General features: G+C 41.4%; 1 protein-coding gene and 1 long non-coding RNA gene across 4 annotated transcripts in view; one reads left to right on the top strand and one right to left on the bottom strand.

Moving 5' to 3' along the window:
• N4BP2L2 (NEDD4 binding protein 2 like 2) overlaps nucleotides 1–24,650 on the bottom strand; it is an 80,964-nt gene that overhangs the window by 3,507 nt on the left and 52,807 nt on the right. For 2 of the 3 annotated variants that reach the window (XM_019530091.1, XM_019530094.1), the window contains 3 exons: nucleotides 18,003–19,768; nucleotides 14,538–14,623; nucleotides 13,857–13,902 (listed from right to left, as the gene is read on the bottom strand). In XM_019530091.1, the coding sequence (XP_019385636.1) occupies nucleotides 13,857–13,902; nucleotides 14,538–14,623; nucleotides 18,003–19,768 (1,898 nt within the window). The remainder of the gene's footprint in view (nucleotides 1–13,856; nucleotides 13,903–14,537; nucleotides 14,624–18,002; nucleotides 19,769–24,650) is intronic. The other variant, XM_019530092.1, reaches the window with a different exon arrangement.
• Nucleotides 14,618–18,394, top strand: LOC109306602. The gene is made up of 3 exons (XR_002100050.1): nucleotides 14,618–14,704; nucleotides 16,372–16,528; nucleotides 18,315–18,394. It is a non-coding gene; the product is annotated as an uncharacterized LOC109306602 (long non-coding RNA).

The raw sequence follows: 24,650 nt of genomic DNA, 5'->3' as shown, positions 1-24,650 counted from the left end.
TTATCTTGCTGGGATCCTATGACCCCAGCTGACTTCCTGCCCTTTGGGAGGGGGGCTGGACTTGATCTTCCGAGGTCCCTTTCAGCCCTAATGTCTATAAAATCTATGATTTAAAAAAATCCACAATTTTCATTTTAAAAAAGTAACCCACACAAAAAGTGGATTTGGGGTTATTTATTTATTTTTAACTGGAAATTGTGGATTTTTTTTAATCAAAGAAAACCAGGATCCCTGGTGATCACAGTGCTTTCTTAAACCCAGTTCCCATGTCACCTTTCTACTAACACCCCTGCCCCACCCCCTTTTTTACTACATCAAATGTAATTCCTGCCCCGCCCCCCGAATCCAAGGACCCTAGTGGCTAAAGTTCTTGTATTCACTGTCATGATATAGACTCCTGCCTATGATCAACCCTTGATACCAGCTTCCATCACTCTGCACTCTCCATCTTCGCTTTCTGTCATCCTGCACATCACACTTGGGAGAAGCCCGGCATAAACATCCGCAAAACAAACCATCCTCTCTCAAAAAACTCCTCCTTTCCATGATGGCTACAAAAAAACTTGACAATGTTGATTCTTGGACATGTTCATTGGTAGTGCTACTGGCACCATGCAAAGCTATGTAAAGTTCTATAAAGTCATACTCACCAGCCAAGGGATGACAGGAATTTCTCCTCAGTTTCCCCTGCTCTCCCTCCAAGGAGAACCTGTCAGCAAACACTGAGAGCCTGTCCTCTCTCCAGCCACAGAAGGGGGACTGAGCAGGCTGACAGTGACCAGTGAGCAGCTCATCACTGACAGTGGAGGCAGCAGGGGTCCCTGGCCCTGCTGCCAGGTCAGAGACAGGGGCTCCCTGGAGGAACAGCTCTCCTCACCCTCAACCACTCCTCTGGGTAGTGGGTGGGTCTCTGATAACCCTCCCCCTGCCCCTTCTCTTACCACATCAGACATGCCTGCTGTAGGCAGTGTATTGGATATCGGATTGGTATCAAACAATATGTCTCCTTCAATATTGGCTATTGGTATCTGCCTCAAAAATCCCTATCAGTGCACCCCTAACATTAAGTATATACAAAGTTTAAGCATGTAAAGCTCTTGGGGTTGCTGTCCGCACAGGGCGTACAGTGTGAATTAAAAACATGGGCCACCAATGTGAGGACGCGGTTAGGAAAGCTAACTGCACCTTGTCATGCATCCACAGATGCATCATGAGCAGGTGCAAGGAGATGATCCTCCTCCTCTATGCAACACTGGTCAGGCCACAGCTGGAGTACTGCATCCAGTTCTGGGCACCGCACTTCAGGAGGGACGTGGCCAGCATCGAGAGGGTCCAGAGGAGGGCCACCTGCATGATCTGGGTAGACCCTACAAGTGGAGGCTACGGGACCTGAACCTGTTCAGCCTCCACAAGAGAAGGCTGAGATGGGGATCTGGTGGCTACCTATAAACTTCCCAAGGGGGACCAGCAGGCAGTGGGAGAGTCCCTGTTCCCCCCAAGCACTACCGGGGCTAACAAGGAACAACGACCAAAAGTTGACTGAGAGTAGATTCAGGCTAGATATCAGGAGGCGCTACTTCACTGTCAGGGCAGCTAGGATCTGGAACCAACTTCCAAGGGAAGTGGTGCTGGCTCCTACCCTGAGGGTTTTCAAAAGGAGGCTGGATAATCACCTAGCTGGGGTCGTTTGACCCCTGCATTCTTTCCTGCCCAAGGCAGGGGGTCAGACTTAATGATCTGCTCACGTCCCTTCCAACCCTACCAACTATGAAACTGCTGTTCTGAGGTTTGGAGCAGCAGTGAGCTCTCTGAGAGCTGGGATTCTCTGATGGCACTCTACCTGCTGCCCTGAAGCCTGGAGGGTGAAAAGAGTTGCAGTGGTGACATCATCAGCAGGAGGCAGTCTTCTCTGCTACTGTCACTGTGGAGGAGGGCGGGGGTACAGAAGCAGCAGGACCTCCAAGCAGAGTTACTTCTCCTTCAGGGCAGCAGCAAGGTTCTCTGCTCTGCTCTGCTCCTGCCAGGCTATCAGAAAGTCAACTGTTTTGCCTCCCTCCCCTTTTGGAGCGGGAGAGGAAGAATGGAGCACTGTGGGTTGCTGGAGAACTAAAAGACCCCTGATAGTACTGCATGCAACTGGACAGACATTAAATGTGGCACTACAAAAATGTAACATTACAGAGAAGTTCCTATTTCAAACAGGAACATTTCTGTAGCACTGGTACCATTTTTGTAGTGATGCAGGGAGGTGCAGGCACATCCCCTCACCTTCTATAGTATTACTAAGGTATCTGTAGTACTACAAATGTAACATGTATCCAAGGTATTAAGCTGTTCGTGTGCAGAGACTGCTGCTTACCATGTTAGCTAAATTGACAGAAATAATAAAGTCTGGAATAGTCCTCATGGAATCGCTGGCACTCCTCCTTTATCTAGCTAAAAAACTCTGTTTGGCAAAGGACTTTGTCAGCTTTATATATTTTTATTAATTTACTTTTTGAGAGGGAGAATGAGTGGTATTGGGGTGAGGGGGTTTTGGAAAAGAAATCGCCTATAAATAAGTTAGGCATCATTGCTTATTTTGTCAACCAATCACTATTGTTTATTTTTTTCTTATACTCTCACGTCTGCTATCTTTCTATATCCATCTGTTCCATCTTGCTTTAGGCTTGTCAAGATGAGAAAGAATCAGCTATTCCATACTGGCCTGTGTGCACACACTTATCCTGCAGCAAAACAAAAAGCTACTAATTTCCCCATTAACCTTCAGTAAGAAGGTATCACTATATGGTAAACATATTTATGTTAAACTCCACTTGGCTAGAAAGATTTATAACTTTCCTGAATGGATTTAAAAATGGCACTTGAGGTGCCTTCACATTTTTATAATTTAAGAAGGGATCGGGAACTTTTGCTGGTGTAAGCTACTCATCTCCACCCCTCGAGCAGCCAGCTGCCTGTGCTTAGTTTTGCTGCTTATTGTCAACTCTTTGCAGTGAGTGTAAATGCAGATGCAGCCAGCTGCACAGAAGGAATGGGTGGTACAGTGCTGCTTTATGACACTGATTCCCCCATGCCAGACTGGACTTCTTTAGGCCACAATGGACAATTTCACAGGCTGGATCCATCCCACAGGCAGCCAGGTCCTAATTTGAAGTGATAATAGTGAAAATTACTAGCAAAGGAATAAAACTATGTCATGACCCCTAGCACCAATTAATAGATGGCTCACTCAGGAAGATTACCTCCTATTTAGCCTTACTAGCAAAATAGAGATTTGGGGGTTGGAAGGCAAAATCATCATCATTTTTGGCAATACCTTACAGCTGAGGATAATTGTCTTCCATGATCATCTTATCATAGAATCATAGAAGTCAGGTCAGAAGGGACCTTGTAGATCTTCAAGTCCGACCCCCTGCCTGGGCAGGAGAGAAAACTGGGCTCAAATGATTCCAGTCAGGTAGGCATCAAGCCTCCTCTTAAAGACCCCTAGGGTAGGAGCCAACACCACTTCCCTTGGGAGTTGGTTCCAGATCCTAGCCACCCTGACTGTGAAGTAGTTCTTACGGATGTCTAATTTAAACCTACTCTCCAACAACTTATGGCCGTTATTCCTTGTTATGCTAGGGGGCGCTAGGGGAAACAAGGTCTCTCCCAAACCCTTCTGGTCCCCCCTAGTGAGTTTATAGATGGTCACCAGGTCCCCCCTCAGCCTTCTCTTGTGAAGGCTGAATAGATTCAGATCCCGCAGTCTCTCCTCGTAAGGCCTGCCCTGTTGTCCCCTGATCATGCAGGTGGCGCTCCTCTGGACCCTCTCAATGTTGTCCACATCCCTCCTGAAGTGGGGCGCACAGAACTGGACACAGTACTCCAGCTGTGGCCTGACCAGTGTTACATAGAGGGGGAGGATCACCTCCTTGGCCCTGCTTGAGATGCACCTGTGGACGCACAATAAGGTCTGGTTATCCCTGCCAACCATGACCTCACACTGTTGGCCCATGTTCATCTTGGAGTCAACAATGACTCCAAGATCCCTTTCTGCCTCCATGCTCTCAAGAAGGGAGTTTCCCATCTTATAAATGTGCTGCTGGTTACTACTGCCCAAGTGCAGCACCCTGCACTTGCCAGTATTGAAACGCATCCTGTTTTTGTTAGCCCACCCCTGTAACCTATCCAGGTCTTGTTGTAGTCTTTCCCCCCCCTACTAGCGTGCTCACCTCACCCCAAATTTTGGTATTATCAGCAAATTTAAACAGGTTATTTTTCACCCCGTTGTCCAAACCGCTGATAAAGAAATTGAACAGTGCGGGACCAAGGACCGAGCCCTGGGGGACTCCGCTGCCCACCTCTCCCCAGGTCAAATGTGACCCATCCAACACCACCCTCTGAGTATGACTCTTCAGCAAATCTGCAATCCATCTGACTGTGTAGGCATCAATGCCACAGTCGCCCAATTTTTTAATGAGGATGGGTTGGAAGACCATGTCAAAGGCCTTGCTGAAGTCCAGAAAGACTACATGCATGGCGACACCTGCATCCAAGGCTTTTGTGACCTGATCATAAAAGGCAATCAGGTTGGTCTGACATGACCTGCCCCTAGTGAAACCTTGCTGGTTGCCCTTGAGTATTATGCCTGAGGCCGGCCCATCGCAGATGTGTTCCATGATGATCTTTTCAAAGAGTTTCCCTAGGATTGAGGTAAGACTGATGGGTCTATAGTTGCCCGGGTCCTCCCTCCTCCCTTTTTTAAAGATGGGGACCACGTTGGCTATCTTTCAATCATCTGGCACCTGGCCTGAGCACCACAAGCACTCGTAAAGCCATGCCAAAGGCCCTGCAATAACCCCTGCTAGCTTCCTCAACACCCTGGGGTGGACAGCATCTGGACCTGCTGATTTGAACACGTCCAGCCCTTCTAGAAGCTCTCTAACCCAGTTCTCTCCAACCTGAGGTCTGGAGGCATTCCCCTCAAGTACATCTTGCATCACAGTGGGGAAGTCCCGGTCCCTGCACAAGAAAATGGAGGTGAAGAATTGGTTAAAGAGGTCTGCTTTCTCCTCTGGCGCAACCACCAGATTGCCCAGAGGATCTTGCAGCGGCCCCACATTTCCCCGTGCTTTCTTCATCCTCCCTATATATTTGAAAAAGGACTTTTTATTATCTTTGATTTTGGACGCAAGTCCTAGCTCCATGTCTGCCTTAGCTTTCCTGACAGCCCCCCTACAGGCCCGAGCAGAGGAGGTATACTCCTCTTTGGAGATAGCACCCCCCTTCCACCGGCTGTACACCACCTTATTGGCAATCAGGCATTCCCGGACACCCTTGGTGAGCCAGGGGGGCTTTCAGGCACTCCTGCCCCCCTTGCTTCTTGTTGCGATGGTCACCCCTTGGAGCCTGAGTATCATCTCCTTAAGGAACAACCACTCATCTTGGGCACTGAGTTCCCCTGCTCTTGAAAACCCCAGCGCCTCTCCCACTAATCTCCTCAACTCGTTGAAGTTGGCCCTCTTGAAGTCTAGGCCCTTGACACCCTGCGCTGGATGGTGAATTCCAGCAAGCGACGATCGCTATCCCCCAGGTGGTCAAGGACCTGGAGGCCCCTTACCAGGTCATGGCCTGTGGCCAGGACCAGGTCCAACAGGGCATTTCCTCTGGTGGGACCATGCACCTCCTGAATTAAGTGGAGGTCCTGTATCTCGGCCAGGAACCTCCTGGAAAGGTCTGACCTGGCTGACTGTTCCTCCCAGCAGATGTCCCGGTAATTTAAATCACCCATGACAACTACATCCTTTGCCTTAAGTGTGTCTGCAAGCTGGACCAAAAATTCCTGGTCCAGCTCCTCCCCTTGTTTGGGGGGGTTTGTAGTAGACCCCCACCATTAGATCCCTCTCCCCACAGCCCCCTTGTATCTTGACTCAGAGCACTTCAGCTTGCCCCTCTGACCCCATTATCTTTAGATCCAAAGATAAATGACAAGGCCTATCTGGGACTGGAAGATTCTGCTGCAGCTCAGGCATATTTTCTGGTGGGGTGGATGGCTCTAGGTTCCTGCTTCATTCCGTGAGACACTCTTTCTGCCGTTCCCATTTTTCTGTCTCCTGAGTCATTGGGAGGTTTCACAGTATTCAGATCATTACACCAGACTCTTCCTCAATTTGGGACAGTCCTGGGCAATAATGTCCCACAAGTTAATATTGATGTACCATCTTATCAAGTTGGCCTTAGGGATGTCCTTAAAGTGCTTTCTCTGCCCACCTCTTGACTGTATGCCTTGACTGAGTTGGAAGAATAAAACTTGCTTTGGGAATCGAGAGTTACAAATATAAATGATGTGACCAGCCCAGCAAAGTTGTTGTTGGATGATCATCACTTCACTGTTCATGATATTTGCTTGTGACAGGACATTAATGTTGGTGTGTCTTCCCACTAGATTCAAAGAATCTTCTACTGGCACTTCTCCAGTGACCTGAGGTGTCTCATATATGTTGTCCACATCTCAGCTCAGTATAGCAAGGTAGGGATCACAACTGCTAACAAAACCATGAGCTTAGTTTCAAATGTCATATCATGATCCTTGAACACCTGTTTCCTCAGGCATCTGAAGGCTGCACTTGCACATTTGAGGTGATGTTAGATTTATTTGCAATGTCAGCCTCCTGAAAGAGATATCTTCCAAGATACAGAAAATACTCAATGTTCTCCAGAGTTTCACTGTAAATCTGAATTACTGGCGCTGGAAACCACTCATTAAGAGCTTGTTGGTAGAGGACCTTAGTCTTCTGAATGTTAAGCATCAGTCCCATTTTCTTGTATGCCTCAGTAAAGATGTCAACGATTGTCTGAAAATCAGTTTCCAAGTGAGGACCATCTGAGTGAGCACACTACGGCCCCATCAGTGTATTGGAGCTCGATGACTGATGTTGGGGTATTCTTGATTTTGACTCAGAGTCAGCTGAAATTAAATAGCTTGCTATCCATCCAATAGTTTAGCTCCGCTCCAACCAGAAACTTGTCGGTAGTCAGATGTAGCGTCACAGTGAGGAATACTGAGAAGAGTGTTGGAGCAATGATATAGTCTTGCTTAGCTCTTGTCTTCACTTCAAAGGGATCTGTAATAGATCTGTTACTAAGAACTAACACTCACATACCATCATGGAGCAGGTGAAGAATGATGATAAATTTCGGCAGGCATCCATATCTCAAAATGATCCTCCACAGTGCTTCTCAGTTGACAGAATGGAAGGCTTTCATGGGGTTGATAGAGAGGTTTATGTTGTTCCCTGCATTTTTTCTACAGCTGTCAAGCAGCGAAGATCATATTGGTTGTGCCTCTTGATGCCCAAGCCCACACAGAGTTTGGGAGGAGCTCTTCAGCAAGTGAAAGGAGATGGTTCAGGAAGATTCTCGCAAAATAAGAATGGAGGTAAATGTGCAAACAACAGCACCCTAGAAATGAACAGTGCAACAAAGATAACCAGCTAGAGAAAAACAGGCCTGTTCTGTTAGGTAATCTTTTTTGTGGTGATTGTGAAAGGAAACAAAAATACTTCTAACCAATAGTTATTTAAGGGAATAAAAAAGCCAACTCTCAAAAAAAAAAAAAAAAGAAGAAGATCACTCCTACAGTTAATTTTAATTTCTCACTCGTAGTTATCATCCATGACTACAAATCCAGCCAGAGAATTAAGATCAGGCAAAATATAAGTAACGCTGGCATTACTTACCATTAAAAGGAAAATATTTATTGGACATATTATGCAAAAATTTGAAATACTTGAGTTAAGGATTAAATGGATTAAACATTATTTTATTGACCAAGTTAGATCTCTTAGTGCAACTAAAGGAAACAGGTATTGCAAAACACAAGTTACATTTATAAATGGTTTGCTGAAGCAACTCAAATGCATATTTAAAATTCTGGATGGCAATATATAATTAAATTATTTTAGCAAGTAATGTCCTTTGCTAGCAAAGTTGAAAAATCAGAATAAATAGCAATTTTAAATAACTCCTCTTAAAAGAAATCTCAAGGCAAAATAAAAGGCCTAAAGAAGAAGCTGAAATAAGATTATGCAACGAAACAGAAAAGTCTCAGCTGAAAATAAATTGATTGTAAATTTACTGTTTATTAAAATAAAACTGAAGACAATAAGCAGGTCTCCAAACCTCAATAATAAGCCAGAAAGACCGGACAGACCGCTTAGCTCAAATTAGAGGGGACACAAATGTTTAAGGCCTGATTCTGTAATCTCACTCACATGACTGGCCTTTTTGCCCCTGTGGATTTGTACTGAAATCAATGGATTCTGTACAGTGTCAGGATCTAACAATATGGACAAGCCTGCACAACTGGGGGTCTAAATATATCTTAACTGTATTTACTCAAATCCAAGCTGGCATTTCCACACCACCATCAACGTTGGGGGGGAAAAAGCACCATCTTTGATTCAAGTATCAGCCTGGGGCAAGTAGCAGGTCAGCTCAAGCTTCTTCCCAAGTCCAGAGCTGACGCCAAACCTAAGCTGCCACCTGTCCCAGGCTGGGGTGGATCATCGGTAAAGAGAGTATGGGGGAGACAGTGGGGCTTGGAGGACATGTGGGGGAGACCCACAGCATGCACCATGAAGGGGACATGGGGGAAACTGAACTGCCTGTCCCCCATTCCCACCAGCAATTTTCCCTCACACTTACCTACAGCTCTGGCTCCAGCCCCAGCCCTGCTGGCCCTGACCTGGCTACACTACAGCTGCTGTCGCTGCTCCTCCCTGGTGCGGCCAGGGATACCACAACTGCCTGCCCCATAGCTGGAGCCAGAGCTTCTCAGAAGGTAAGCAGGAAGGGGAGTAGACACTGGCTAGGGGTTGTGGTGGTGGGGAGCAGGACAGGTGACAGGAATAGATGCTATTGGGCACATGGTAGGGACAGACAGCTGGGGGGGAACAGGCACATTCATAGGGTATGGGGGCAAGGGATGGATGGGTAGGATGGCGCATGGCTTGAGGAAGAAGGGGCAGAAGGCAGGTCAAAAGGGGGTGGGCAGCAAGTGCGGGCAGGGAAACATGGGGGGTGGGCAAGGGGCATGGGTCAAGCCCCTCACCAGCCTTCCCTGCCACAGCTATGGGAAAGAGGATGAATTTAAGATGGCCCTCCAATAATTAGGTCCTATACATGGAAAATTACAATATAGTTTAGGACTTGCCATGTACAGAATCTAATTATTGGGTGGGAGGGGTTATCCTAAATTCAAAGTAATTTTGGATTTGGGCATATACAGTATGTATATACATACATTTGATAATTTCATGGAGGTGTTAGTGGTGGTTCCATTGTTAAGGTGGAGTTGAATTCTGTATAAAAATAGGGTTGGAGCGATGTTGCAACCATGATGGTCCAAGAAATACACAAGCAGCAACTAATTTTTTAATTTTTTTTTTTAGGCGAGATCTTGTATTGGACCAAAGGTAGGAAGGAAAAATAGAAAGTTTGTTTCTTTTAGCAGCGGCAGGCATGAGGTTTAGACACTTGGGTTTAGATGGAAATGCAGTTATAGCAACCTAGATGAATAACCGTTTCCATTCTGCTGCCAAAGTTAAGTCCTTTCTCCCTCTATTAAGCTTATAATTTTTCCTTCAAAATGTGCTGTACACATTTATATTTTATTTTAGATGCATACTTGTCCAGTGCTTATTGGAAGAATTTTGGCTAACAGCCCCCGTTGGTATGGTGCTGCTCCAGAGCACCACCTGGGATAACAAGGAATAACAGCCACACATTGATTGAGAGCAGGTTCAGGCTTGATATCAGGAGGCATTACTTTATGGTTAGGGTTGCCAGGCTCTGGAATGGGCTCCCAGGCTCTGGAATGGGCTCCCAAGGGAGGTGGTGCTCTCGCCTACCTTGGGGGTCTTCAAGAAGAGGTTGGACAGATATTTGTATAAAGATCCCAGCACCTGATCCTGCCCAGCACAGGGGGTCGGACTTGATGATCTGTTCAGGTCCTTTCTGACCCTAGAAACTATGAAATATATGGCAGCTATGTCATATTGTTGAACCTAGCCATAAAAATTGAAAAGAAAACTGACTGATTTCATCAAAACTTCATCTGATACCATGTCCTATTTGAGATTCTTGTTTTGTGTTCATGTATTTTTTTTTTTTTTTTATTTAAAAACTTGGAAATGTCCAAGCAATAATTTAGTTGCAATGGAACTCAACCTCAAGATCATTATCATCATGATGCACAACAGCTGTAAGCACCTTGATGAACAGCAGTCTGTCATATAATACAAACATTTGCACTGGTTAATATTAGAAAACAGGGCTGTCCAACTTTGGTGTAGACAGGGGCTACAGATGGCACCAACACGTGGAGCCTGGTCTGTACACTGCAAAGGCCTCACTTTTGGGGGCATCTAATTTTTTAAATGCATAACTAAGGAATACAAACTACCAGGAAAGTATCATTTCTAAACAAAATTGCTTGCTAGTGAAGTATTTATAGTATTGATAAATACAAAACTTCACTCTATGCTAGAGATACAATTAAGTGTTTGGTGATAACACACCAATATCTAACTACCAATTAGGACTACAATGTTACAAGACACTTGACTTCAAAGCCAACTGAAGTCACACATGGAACACTTTGCAGGATCAGTCTGTAGCCATTATCAGGATGTGAATTGTTTGTCATTAAACTGGGTAACTCTGTAATAGTGATGGAGTGAACCTATGGACAGACATACCTTGGGAGCTGTTTCAAAAGGAAAATGTTTCAGGACAGCACCTGTTACATTTTAATTGCTATGGGTAAATAAGCTAGAAATTATATAAATGTAGCTAAGCTTTAACACTAGGCCTCAAAAAGATATAACTCCCGCCAAAAACAGTGCTCTACTTTAAACTTGGTGCAACCCCGTGCTAGCCCAGGGCATGCCCAGAAAGAGGCATTGCGTTAGTTTGAGCAAGCCCGCCCAACACCTGTATAGATCAGGTGGTTAAGTGGGGCTTTTTTTGCACTTTTATCTAATAGCATTTTTATCTGATTGAATCAGCTATTAGGTAAAAGTGCCAAAAAGCCCTGCTGAAGCACCCGATCTATACAGATGCCATAAAGCCAGGTTGAACTAATATGATGCCTCTTCCAGTAAAGTGTGGTTTTGGTTTTTTGTGTTTTTTCACATCTGTCAGCAGCCCTACTAAATGACTTGGCATTCATGGCTAGTCTAAACATAACAATTGGAATGTAACAGCTCTGCCCTTTTGATCTACAGCTCCAAATGTATCAAGCTCCCAAGCTAATCAGCAATACAAATTAGAGGGGAAAGTATGTTATTGAAACTTCCTTTTAAGAAAATCAATATTAAAATTGATAACATCAAAGTACTGTTCCAACCCAATATTTGTTTGTTTACTTTGCTTCTGACAGATTCTTTTCCATAATAAACAATGTACATTATTAGAAAATATTCCAATTGGTAATTATGAAAGAGAGTATTGCCACGAAGTAAACTCCAGCATATTCATAGCTAACTTGAACATTAGCAGTAGCTTTCTGAAACATGGGAGACAAAGGTTTTATTTCTAGCTTGGCTACTGGCCTGCTGGATAACCTTGGTCAAGTTACCTAACTTACTCGTGCCTCAGCTTTCCCATCTCTAAAGAGGGAGTAATAATGTTTTTCCTTTGTAAAACTACTTTCAGATCTACTGATGAGAAACATAATATATGAGCTAGGTAGTATTATTTTTTGCATCCAACATACTGGTCCCAAAGTCCTTCCTCTTTACAGTTCTTAGTACTTTCTTCTTTTTAATTAGCAATTTGTCATAGAATATGTCTAATAAACAAAGAGGATAAGTTTTGCCGAGTGTGATTTATCTGCAAAATGTCTCAGAAAGACAGTCAGTAACATTAGCCTATTTTACAGGAGAAACTGAAACGTAGAAATGGGAATTTACTCAGCCAAGCTCTCCCATAAGCCAGTAACCAAACTGAGTATAGAACCCCATCTCTTGCATCCCAGTACAGTGCTCTGCCCACTGGACAATCCAGGTTTTACTGCATTGTAGTTTGTCCACTGACTTATTAAAAACAGATAGTTTCTTGATCTTCCTCTTTCCTTAAATCAGTTTCCGAGGTGGGATGGGGTGGAGGCAGGGTGATGGAAATGTAGATAAATTCATAGATGGGTGTCTATAGGTTCTACTTTGAAATCATTTTATGAAAATTAATGCAAAAAATCTTTGGTCTTCAGGTGTTTTGAACAACCTAATGCATAAGAATGAGATAGATACAATAGGTTTATAAACTGTTATATTTTTTCTCATGCTGAGTTTCTCTATTCAAGATAGCCATTTAAGATAGGTTGGATATGGTATATGAGCAACAAGCACTTGTGAGAGTCATGACATTCTCTACTATTTCACTGTGAAACAGGTCGATTTCTTGAAATGTTTCATAAGATTCTTGACTCTCTTTATCCTGAGGAGTGGTAGTATCAACTAAAAAAATACTGTTATTTGCCAGAGACAAGTGAAGTACCTTTTACATAGTTTGCCATTTGTTTGTGTGTCAAGGTAAAATGACATCTCTGGAACAGTTTATGTCACTAGAAATCTATGTATTTTACCAATCTGAAACACTAAGACTGCTTACAGATGTATGTGTGACCCCCCTTCTTCTGCAACCCCCCCCGAAATAAGTGATGCTTTACTGTAAACTCTGGACACACCCACAAAGCCCAGCACATACCCAGAAGAGGCATTGTGTTAGTTGGATCTGACTCACCCAATGTCTGTATAGATCAGGTGCTTTAGTGGGGCTCTTTTGGGGCTTTTATCTAGTAGCCGATTGAACCGATCAACTACTAGATAAAAGCGCCAAAAGAGCCCACTAAAGTGCCCAATCTATGCTTAGATAAAAACACCAAAAAAGTCCCACTAAATCACCCCATCTATACAGACACTGTGGAGCTGGGTTGATCTGCTTCTTCCAGTAAAGCACTTTTTTTTTTGTTCCCCACATCTATCAGCACCCTAAAGTGTTTTAGCCTAACTATGCACCTAAACTTAGTCAAGACAAAGCCCAACTTCTGGGTATTCATCCCAGAAGCCATTTTCTCCAGCTGCTTTCATAGACCTTCAGTGTTGGAGTAAGATAATACAGTTGATGATTAGAGGGAGGCTTGCCCAAGGCCAAGCCTCCCACAAAGGCAACAAAATTGTGCTGGGGAATGCTTTGATGCTCCCAAGCCATAAAACAGTAAAATATTTAGAGGCCAATGGCGACCAGTCACACAAAGAGATGAAAGTGATGGAGAAAGGGTAAATCAATACCAATCTCCATCTGAAAACTTCAGTAATTTCCTTCACAGTCTTCTTGATGCTTCTTACCAAGCCTCATTCTCTTTCACTGACTTGCAGCCTGTTCCAAAGAGGTAATCATCTTTAGCACCCAGTGAATTCAGTGAAAGTTGGATACTCTTAGCAGTTGGCAGGAATAAAGCCTAAAACAAAATGTTTTTCACTTTCATGCCTATTCTGAACTGGATGTTAACTCAAAGTTCATAATTTAATGTATTTAATAAGATAATCCATTAAGATGGAAACTTTCAGAACATAAGGAAACTCAAAATTATGTTGCACAACAGTTGTAAAATGGCTATATTGTCTACTGTATACAGAGGCATCTATTTAATACTACACTGAAATATAAAATACTTCATCTAACACAAGAAATAGCATAATAACTCCTTTGGATACAGGGACTTGGAATTTTTTCATTTCTCCTTTAATTGTTTGTTCCACAGGTAAACAGATATTTTATATGCTTTCCATTTAGGAAATTATGCTTACCAACCAAAGAATTCCTGTTTTGAAAGCCATTCTTCTTCTGTTTTTCCTAAAATAAATAACAACAACAGAAAAAGGAAGAAAATGTGGAGTGAGATTTGTGTCTATTTTACATAACAATTTTTAATTAATTGTATTTACAGGATTTCTGTCATTTTTCATGATAGCAGCCTGTCATATTTTCTAAAAATTGCCATAAAAAATAACAGGTACTGTAAGCAGGAGCAAAAACCTATTTCAAAACTGCAGTGTCTGACCAGGTAAAGGAAGCCAAGTCCCAGTCACTCACTCACGCAACACAACCTCTGTTAATGTTTTTGCTAGAAACATCAGGGAAGGAATAGTGTTAGCTGCAGATGCTCAGGTTGTGGCACAATAGATGTACGAAAAGAGTGGTGGAGGGCAGCAGGAACTCATATGGGGGATTTGGGGAGGGACCTACAGCAACAAGAAGAGATTTGATTTTTCTTAGCTGGCTCCCAAGTTATTCTATTGCTATGCCCACCACACCTTCTCAGTCTGACTATATATTAGAACTAGTCCTGGCCTTGCAGGAGATGGTTTGTTAAATTGTTTGCATTTATTAGAGAGATCTTCCAGCCAAAATAATTTTTCCTTCTGAATGAAATAGTTGTTCTTTGCTCCTAAACTATAGGTGGCTTGGCCAAAAAGTAAACTTCATACCTCCACAGATGTCTTCCACAGGAAATAGATCATCTTTGATATTTTCCAATCAAGAGGAACTATATAATCATCTGGCAACAAAGATTCTGCAAAAGAACAAGACATTTTTGGGATGACTATTCATATTACTGCATTTTAAGCAAAGAAGTATCATTGTATTTTATCAGGTATTGTTTATATTTTAAAGACTTGCTGCTAGCTCAGCTCAGGCAAAACCCAGAATTATATATTTTCTACATACCAGGTTTTAAGGAACCTAAAGCCAATACAAATATTTTTATATACATATATATATATATTAAATATATATTTTTTATAAAACACGTATTTACCTGTAACATTTACATGCCATAAATGGCAGCTTTCTGAAAGTGCATAAGAATCTGAAATAAAATATACTAAGGGGAAAAAAATCACTGAAAACAAAAGTAAAAATATTTCCCAATAGACTGGGACCAATATCCAGAATTATAGTATCTTTAACGATCATAAACGGTCAGGGCCTCAGTGCTATATCTCTTAAAGAGTATTTCCAACAGAAGTTCCCCTAAAACAGAGAGTTTGGCTTAGTACTGACTCTAAGGGATAAGGTAATAGTCACTGATTTACTACAACTTCATTGCTACTCCCAGCTTATACCCATGTTTGGAATTTACTGGTTCAATTTGTTATAATATCCAATCATGCTTCTTTGATGAGATCTGACAAGACCCCAGCCCAGAAAGGCTAGGGACAGATTTTACACATAAACCGGTTTAAGTGATCAGAAACTGGTTTAAACCTGTAACAGTACAGATGCTCAGTGCACATAAACCAGTTTGAAAATGGCTGAAACCAGTTTGAGATAAACCTGCTTGAACGTGGTATCAGTCTTAACCGATTTGGCTCAAACTGGTTTATACAGTGTCTGTCCCAGACCCCTTGCTGGTTTAAGATAAACCAGACTCCCCCAGCATTCCGGCATGCTCTCTGGGCTGGACAGGGCTCTCTGATCCACAGCAGGGCTGCCCCCTCCCTTTTGCTCCCTGGTTGGAGCTTCAGCAGAGACTGCAAGTGCATCAGGGTCTGCCTGGCTTTCCCCTGCTCAACCCCCCTCGCTGAAGCAGGGATCCTCCCCCCCCCTTCCTCCCATCTCTCACAGCACAGACCCCAGCCCCATGGACCCTAGGCATGTGGTATGTTAGCTAATGCTGAGAGGTGTTTGTGTGTGCATGTCTCCAATTTCACTGGGACAGGCAAACTGAACAGTGACCACCTAGGGCTTTTTGGAGCTAATCAACAGGTCAGGTGGTAAGCTGTTTAAGAAGAGTTTGAATTCCATTAGGAGAGAGGCTATTGTTTTGCTGATGGGGTGATAAACACTGTTATCAGCTCCCTGCTGGCTTGCTCTGCTCTCCTGTCAGTTTGCTGCAAACAGTAAAAAGAAGCAGGGAGGGAGATTAAAAAGCTCTGTATCATCAACAGATGGATGCATTGCACTCCCCTCCTCACCCCACCTTGCCTCAGAGTGCTAGCAGGGGGCTGGCAACACTCCTGCCCCTTGAGCAGCCAGTGGGAAAAAGTCTGAGATGGTGCAGGTAGACCTTCCTAGTCAGAACATCCTGCCAGGGCCAGGCCTGGCTTGCCCCCCCACCCCCAGCACTATGAAAGGGAAGGCAGAGCTGCTCTAGTGTCCCCTGGCTTTTAGCCTGAGCCACTGCAGGCATATGCCTGAATTTCCTCAATCCAGAGAGAATGTCTGTCTGGTTATAAACCAGTTCAGCCTAGCCAGCTAAGACTAACCTGCAAAGATTGAATCAATTCAAGCTCAGGCTTTTTGAATATCTGTCCCTAGCCAAGATGTACATTTGCAAGCCATAGCTGAAGAGAGGAAAATGTATTTGCAGATAATAGCCGAGACCTCACAAGCACCTAATATATGGAGGAAATTATATTGTCCTCATCATTAGTGATGGCACCAACTTTAACAAGAAAAGTATTGGTCTTGACAGGTAAGTAAAAGAGAAACTAATTATTGACTGTTTTCAAAAACATGTTTGTTAATTTTATCCCCAATTCTGTGAAGCTTTTAAGCACATGTTTAACTTGAAGTCTTAACACCTAAAAATCATTAAGGATTACTCAAGGATTTAAAATGAAGCACCTACTTTAAAAAAAAATCATCATGTAGCTTTTGACTCAGTCTTAGGAAACAGATATCACCTGATTTCTCATTTGTGCCGCATTAAAAATTTTAAGGTGGCAAAAATGCTGAACAACTAGACTTCTTTACCATTTCTTGTGCCACATGACATGAAATCAGTGGCACAGCAAAAGGTAGTAATAGACTCTGCTGCTTTATTGAGGCAGATGCCTATTACCTTGTGGCACTTTCTTCACTCAGCCTGTGTCTTTTGCCCAGTGAAGTGGATCAGCTGTGCTGTGACATATAACAGCACAAATGAATTGCTCCATTCAGCAGCATCTATTTCTAATCTTGGTTCTCTGTAAATATGCTTTGTTAATATGTTATGTTAAAATCAAAGAAATGTTTCTGTAATCTAAATGTATTTAGTATTTTCATTGAGGAAAGCCCCCATAAAAGAGGTAAAATGTTTATAACTATCTGTCTAAATAGGGGCCTGTAGTCACTGATCTACAAAGTCTTAGGCAAACGTTCAGTTATACAAATAAAGAAACATGCTAACTATGTGTCACTAGAATTACTTGCATGTGAAGGTGATCATACACTTAGGAAGAAGGTTTAACCTTTTCAATGTATCGGATACATGCAGCCTGACTTAGCATATAATTTAAATAAAACTACACTAGGAAAATTTAAACTCAGCATATGCCTTAGCCTTTTATGATGACATTCCAGATGTGTATAACTATAACATGCTTCACAGAATATGTGTAGCACAAGAAAAATATGCATCTGGGGCTTGAGCTTTGATTTCATATTAAATTTGGCTCAGGGCAAAATTTTCAAAAGTCCCTAAAATGCACTGAAAAGATTAATGGAATATAGATTCTGGATGTGCAATATTCATATTGAAATGCTAGTATTTAAAAAGGTGAAACACATGCTTGCTAGGAAGGAAATATGCAAACATAGAAACAAAAGATTCACTCTTCATGTCTGCTTTCATGAAGTTTCCTAACTACCTGGTTAAAATTTGACTTAATATAATGTCTTTATGCAGCTGAAACTGCAGCACAGCTACAAGGATCTCATTCTTTGGATTTAAAGTTAGTGAATAGTCAGCATTACTCAACAGCATGCAACAAGGGTACAGCTATAAAATGCACAACGAAGAACTGGTAGCCTATATAATTAAGTGAGCAAGAGATCTAATTAATTCCATCAAAGTATCTATACTGGCAACCAGTCATCATCTAAATTGTCGTAAATGTGTAACTGCTAGCTGCAATGAGAAACCAACATTTATTTCCACATAAGCTTGAAACAACAGTTAATATTACCCAGTGGAACTCCAGGAGAACCAAAAAGCTGCACAAGCTGAAAAGCAAATCCTAATGATAAAGGAAGATCCAGAACATTAGATTTAGCATCTATAGAATCTTGTTTATCTTCAAATTGTGAGGCTTCTGGTGGTTCAGTTTTCTCTATTTTGTGCATACTATCCCCACAGCTTTCAAACTTAATACAGTCTGCAGAACAGTCAGAAACGACTTTAACAGAAGACAAAATATCTGGGTGACTAGTTGTGACCTCAGAAGAGACTTGTTCTCGCTCACCCTCTTTTTTATCACATATCTTTTGTTGTTTAACAGGTGGGATTTCTTCCTCAGTTGTTGAAGAAACTATACACAAGCTATTGGGAAATTTCTGAACCAAAGAAGCACCAGATTGTCCCATGTGATTATACAAACTATTAGGCAAAAGAGATTTCACATCGTTAGGCGAAGACTCTATCAGCTCATCATTATTAGAAGATGGTTGGCATTCATGAACTTTAAAGATTTGGTCATCCCTTTCTCCATTTTTCTTACTGAAATCTTTCTTTTGTTTCGTTTCCAAAATGCTTTCTGACAAGCAATCATGTTGTAAAGGAACATCCTTCTGTCCTTCCTCTGTACTAACAGCAATCTGTCTTGGTATATTAAAGTTTGGTGCCAATTTCAGTATCTTTTTGCGTGTTTTTTTCTTTGGCACAACTGGTGCATATTCAGAATTTACTTCATGAAAGATGCTTGTGGAGGTATCTCTTCTGTCAATCAAAGATAATAGGCTATCATGTGGTACACTAACAATCTCTTCATTGAATGTTTGATGACTGGATTGTTTTTCCATTTCTTCATTAGAATGATGATGAGGTAGTTCTACGGTGTTGTCAGAATATGTCTGTTTGGGTGTCCTCGCTTTTTTTGGTCTTTGCTCACATATAAATTCATGGGTGCCCTCAGGCCATGCAGAGAGAGAAGTCTGCCTATCAGAGTCCAGCTGTAATTGCTCATCACCTAAATTAATTGAAAAAAAAGCCCATACATTTGAGTAATTCCCATTTCTTTTTGATATATATTTATCATTTATGTTTTTATCAGACAAGACTATGGAAGTTTCAGATTCTTTTAAATCATAAAGGTGAGAAAGATTTTCGTTTGGTTCACATGTCATTTGACCTGATTTACATTTGTCTTCAGTGTTTAACATCACAGTATTATAATCGTCACTACTATGTTCTGCTATTATAATAGAATTTTGATCATTTATTTTTAATGAATTGCTTTCTTTCTCCAAGAGGATTTTATTTTGATTTTCATCTGTCAGCTGTTCATCAGCTGTGTGTTCAGTTATGTTATCATTAGAAATGGATGTTGAATTTATTAGAAGTGGATTTTTATCTTCTGCAAGCAAGTTGTTTTTCGTTGGATTATCAAATGTGGCTGAAATCTCAGACACAGCAACAGGAAAACCTCCTTTCTTAAGATTTGTAGATTCTACACTTTCAGCATCATCACCAGTAGAACCATCTTCACAACCACCAACTGGATCTCCGGCATCTCCATTGAACGTACAAGCTGATTTTCTGTTCTCTTCTTCTGAATCTTCCTCTTCACTCTCTGAGGTTTCCTGATCATCAGGAATTAGATGATGATGGGCTCCATCTGACTTTTTCTCCCTGATGTTAATAAGGCTATTTTTTGATTTTTTGCCTCTTTTTCGCTTTTTTCTCTGTTTTGTTTTGTTCAATCGGTGGCCAAGTTTCTTCTTTAAATCTGTTTCCCTAAATATAAGATAAAGAATAAAATATGAAAGAACATCCATAGCCTAGCTGTGACACATAGCTTATATAAAATATTTTATGTAACCATTTGCTGAGTTTTGCTTAGCTGACTAATGAAATTTTTTTTTAAAATTGTGATACAGAATTTAAACATCACCACATCTGCATATTTTTGACATATAGTATAAATGTACTTTATTATTCATAAAGCATTTAAACTATTTAAAATACAAAAAATCTTAAGTTTGTTTACACTTATTTTTTTATATCCTAATAAGTATCTCAAGGCTTATTTATGGGTAAATGGGGAAAATGCTAGAAATCTTTCAGAATTGTGTCCCATTAATCCTTGCTGGTCATTCCATAACTAGGACTTTTTATAACCTGTAGTTTTGCAAAGTCCCACCTTGTGCAGTACTCAGAAGTGTAGAAATTACCTAACAGATGGTGAAATGTTCAGTTTTCCTTCTATTAAAATATCCCATTGATTTCCAAGGGTTCCTCTATTGGGCAAAATATATTAGAGTGACTCAATAATTCAGAAATTAAAGGGGAAAATACAAAAATACAGGGAAAAAACCCTTTGATAATATATGCTTCATTATTTTTTACAGTTTTCCAAATAGTTTCTTAATTACATTTTTTGTATACCTCATGATCCAAGTATGCTATGGACAAATTAGCTGTGCTAATAAAGTAATAGCGAAACTAACAACTTAAACAAATACCTAGGAAAACCTATTCCAGAAATCCATCCTACTCTGTACCATTAATTGCATTAAAAGAACAAAAATGCAGTGAAAATAATTCCATGTGAACAGATACAAGACATAGGTGACCTATATATATAAATGGATCCTTTTTTGTACATTTGCATCCACTACTAGAGACCAGATAGAGTATCAGAAAAAATATTTGAAATTAAAATGGGAAAAACAGATATGACACAGGATAGGGAATAAAGGACTTAAAGGATGCTTCTACAAAGACCCACTTGTACCCTGTAATAACCAATTAATATATGCAAATAACATGTTATTTCTAAGAAATCAATCACTAAAATCTTGTGCTACAAAAATGCTAGTTTTCCACTGGAGAAGACCTCAATGAACATTTTCCCCATGTAGGCCTTAGCGACAAAAGTCACTAAGCTACAGTAGATTTTAAAGACTTAATTTCTTTTCATATTAAGTATGCATACAAAATTTAAATAGGTATAAAACAACCTAGCCAAAAATTGTGAATCACTTGGGACCCTTCACTAGCAGGGGAAGTCACCTGTCCACTTTTGTTCCTGTGTCATTTAGATGGCTCTCCTAAATGATACAGAAACAAAAGACATAAAAAAAAAACTAGAACGCTTGGTTCCAAAATTATACCTTTTACTAGACCAACTGGGAAATCGCAAGAAAATTGTCCTTTTCTGCAAGTTTTCGGGATCAAAGTACCGTCATCAGGCTCTGGGAAAAGTACAGATGGTTCAAGATGGTAAAAATTCCCCATAGGTATGAAAGTCTCCATACGTATGGGGACTTTTTACCATCTTGTACCATCTATACTTTTCCCAGAGCTGGCCAAAGGATCTTTGATCCCAAAAGCTTGCAGAAAAGGACAATTTTCTTGTGATTTCCCAGTTGGTCTAATAAAAGGTATCATTTTGGAACAAACAGTTCTAGTTTTTTTGTATGCCTTCTGGTCTCAGACCAACATGGCTACCAAGTACACCACAGAAACAAAAGTGCTTTTTGCTGGTTATCAAATTGAATAAAACAATGTTGAAAATTCTGAGCTCAAAAGGAACCTGGAGTTAGAGAGAAAAAGAAAGGTGTTATGGTTCAAAAAAGTAACACTTCCCTTGTATAACACGTGACAAACTGCCAGATACTTAACTGAGTGCATTTGAAAATATGTATCCAGTATAAGAAATACTACAGCAGCTCTCAGCAGTTGCACAACTGCACCTGTGCTCAGTTGCTACAGCCACGGTAGCAAAAGATGCCGAGTCTGTTCAGCCTGCACCTCAAACACTCCCAAATTACTCCATCAGTATCAAGGAGAACTTGGCAGTTAAAATGTATTCTTACATGGGTTACAGTAGGAGGACCATACCAACAGATCAGACCCAGAAAAATAAGGACTAGAGGTACTAGAATCTAGATCTAGGTCTTCCTCGGTTTCTATTTTTCTTAAAATTTATGAAGTACAGACATGGGAGAAAGAACAACAAACATCTAAGAATCATGATTATGGAAATTGTGTGCAGGGGAAGGGAGAAAGCAACCAGGAAATTGTACAGTTGGACAGTTTATCATTGCTGCATGAAGCAAGAAAACAAACTCATGGGAAAGTTCTTTTTGGAGTCTAAGAAAGTAAACATGCTTAGATATAGAGTTTATCCCCCTGAATTGACAGCCAGATGAAGAATATTACTAGCACAACAGTTCTCAAGCACGAGGTGTGGACTCCTGGAGGGATGCAAAGGTTCCAGGGGAGTGGGGATACATGCAAGTCATGGCCACTGACTGCCACTGATTCTCCACACCGCCTCTGCTGTGCTGCAGTCAAGTAGTGGCGGTCTTTGCTCATGACACAACTGGGCTGTAGAGAGCTTTGTCTGTGCTATACCTGGATGACAGGGAGAAGGGGTAGCAGCCACGTTATGGCATCTGCCCACCAAGAATGTGAGCTGAGTCATTCCAGTCTACCACTGCAAAAAGGTTGCCCACTGCTGCCTTACTGTGTTGAGAGAATTATTTAAGAAAGACTACTTATCCCATGCTTGCTCAGCATTTATGTTGTAAACATACTATGTGAACATCAGCAGGCAATGTACTTCCTGATCTGAAACATGGCATCCTTTTGGTCCAATCACTAACAAACTTAAAAATAAACAAGATACAGGATTGTGGAATCAACTTTAGAACTAAGTTGGAGAGATTTCTCTCTGACCAAAAAGGTATGAAAGCTATCTATATTGCTCGAGTATCTGGGCAGTTTTCTAGAGTGCATAGTAAAATGAGAAACTATTAATTTAAATCTGATAGAAAGCTGACCAATTATTCTTCAGATAATGGGAATGTCACAGGATGCTACCACAATTCCCTAGGATTGATGTGAATTTCTTTCTTAAATGTCTTTTGAACCAGAACAGGGACTTCCTAGTTTCACAACACTGACAGCCCTACAAAACGGCAAGAACTGATTTCTTGCTGTCACAAAAAGATCTAAGCAATATAAACACAACAGCACAAGTATTTTAAACAATATGTAGGTAACAAGAACAGCATAAATGCAGAAGTAAAGGAATGAATCCTCCTTTCTTGAGGCTGCAGGATTAGCTCTATCCCCATTTACTGTTCTCTTTCATTAGGAGCGTTTCACATTAGGATTAAGAGCATTTCACATACTGATTAAAGGGGGTTTCTAGCATCTCAGGCCCCTGTAGACATAACAGGTTAATTTAATCTTAAATGTAATAATCATGCCTTGAATAGTAACCCAGCCAAACCTTCAGGCAATAGATAGCAGAACAAAAAGGAAAACCAGTCGCAAAAATATTCCACAATGTATAACATTTTTGTGGCTGGTTTCCATCATACCTTAAATTGAATGTGTGGCAAGGACTGATACTACCTGCATGACAGGGCTTGGTGGACAGCTTCCACATTCCAGCAAGCTGACAGCCCTGTGGCTACGTACAGAGTTTTTTTTAACATCTCCAATGCATGGGAACCCCAGGATCAGAGACCTCTCCCAGATCCCAGAACCTTAAAAAAACTGTGCGTGCAGCTGGGCTGAGAGTCTTGAACCAACCCCAATGCAGTCCTGGGCATGAAAGTGACAATCAGCTGCTTTTTGTTCCCAGTCTTGGGGTCCCACTGGGGCCTTGAATTGGCTCCAGTGAGATCCCACAGGCAAGATCAACAATTAGGTGCTTATTGGTCCCAGTACTGGGACCCCACCAGAATTCTGAACTCACTTTTGTGCAGTTCCAGGGCTGAGACCAACAATTAGAGGATTGTCAATCCCAGCACCGGAATTGCATCAATTCACACCGAGCTGCAGGCACCTGGTTTTCAATGTCCCGGGGCAGGAGGAACCTGAGATCATGATCCCAGGCTCCACCTGCACTTGCAAGTAGTAATGCTGTGAGTTGGAGCTGATCCCTGATCCCAAAATCACACATCCTTCCATGCATGTGTGGCATGACTGGACACAATTCTTGGGATAGGGATATCAGATCCCATCTCACCATTGCATGAACGTGTGCTGAAGGCCTTAGTCATAAGCTTAGTGGTTAAAGAACCCAAAAGCAGCACAGGATTTACCTGTCTCCTGCTCATCACCTGGGACAGGGCCTTTTCATCCACTGCTAATGAGAGAACAGCTTGGACTTGTACACTAAAGTACTGTTAAAGTTTATACAAGTCAGAAAACGTGCAAAAGTCTAGTGCACTTAGCCCTTTCTTCTACCCACTCCTCTGTCATCATTATTAAACAGGCAGGAGAAAATGACAGGACATAACTTAGAATGCAAGAAGAAACAAACTAGGACCAGATATCCTAGATGCAGGAATTTGAAAGTTCCTGTTATTTCATTTAAATTGCTTTTTGTAAAACTGAACAGCGTACAACCCAACAAACTAGATTGTATAGTACAACATAGAGGGGAAAATAAACATACTAGTATTAAACATTCCACTGAATGTTAAATATTTAAGCCAACTTTATCATGTCAAGACCCTGGTTGAAATGCAAAAGAGTATTAACAGGATAAATGTCGAGTTTCCCCTCCGCATCATTTTAGCCAAAGTCTGAAACTTTTTTCCTAAAGAAAGGCCAGGGAAGTGGGAAAGGAAAAAAAAAAGCCTCGCAAATGTAC

This window comes from Crocodylus porosus, unplaced genomic scaffold (assembly GCF_001723895.1).
Source record: "Crocodylus porosus isolate Cpor-Errol unplaced genomic scaffold, CroPor_comp1, whole genome shotgun sequence".
In the NCBI taxonomy this organism is placed as follows: Eukaryota; Metazoa; Chordata; order Crocodylia; family Crocodylidae; genus Crocodylus; species Crocodylus porosus.
This window is presented reverse-complemented; position numbering and strand designations above follow the sequence as displayed.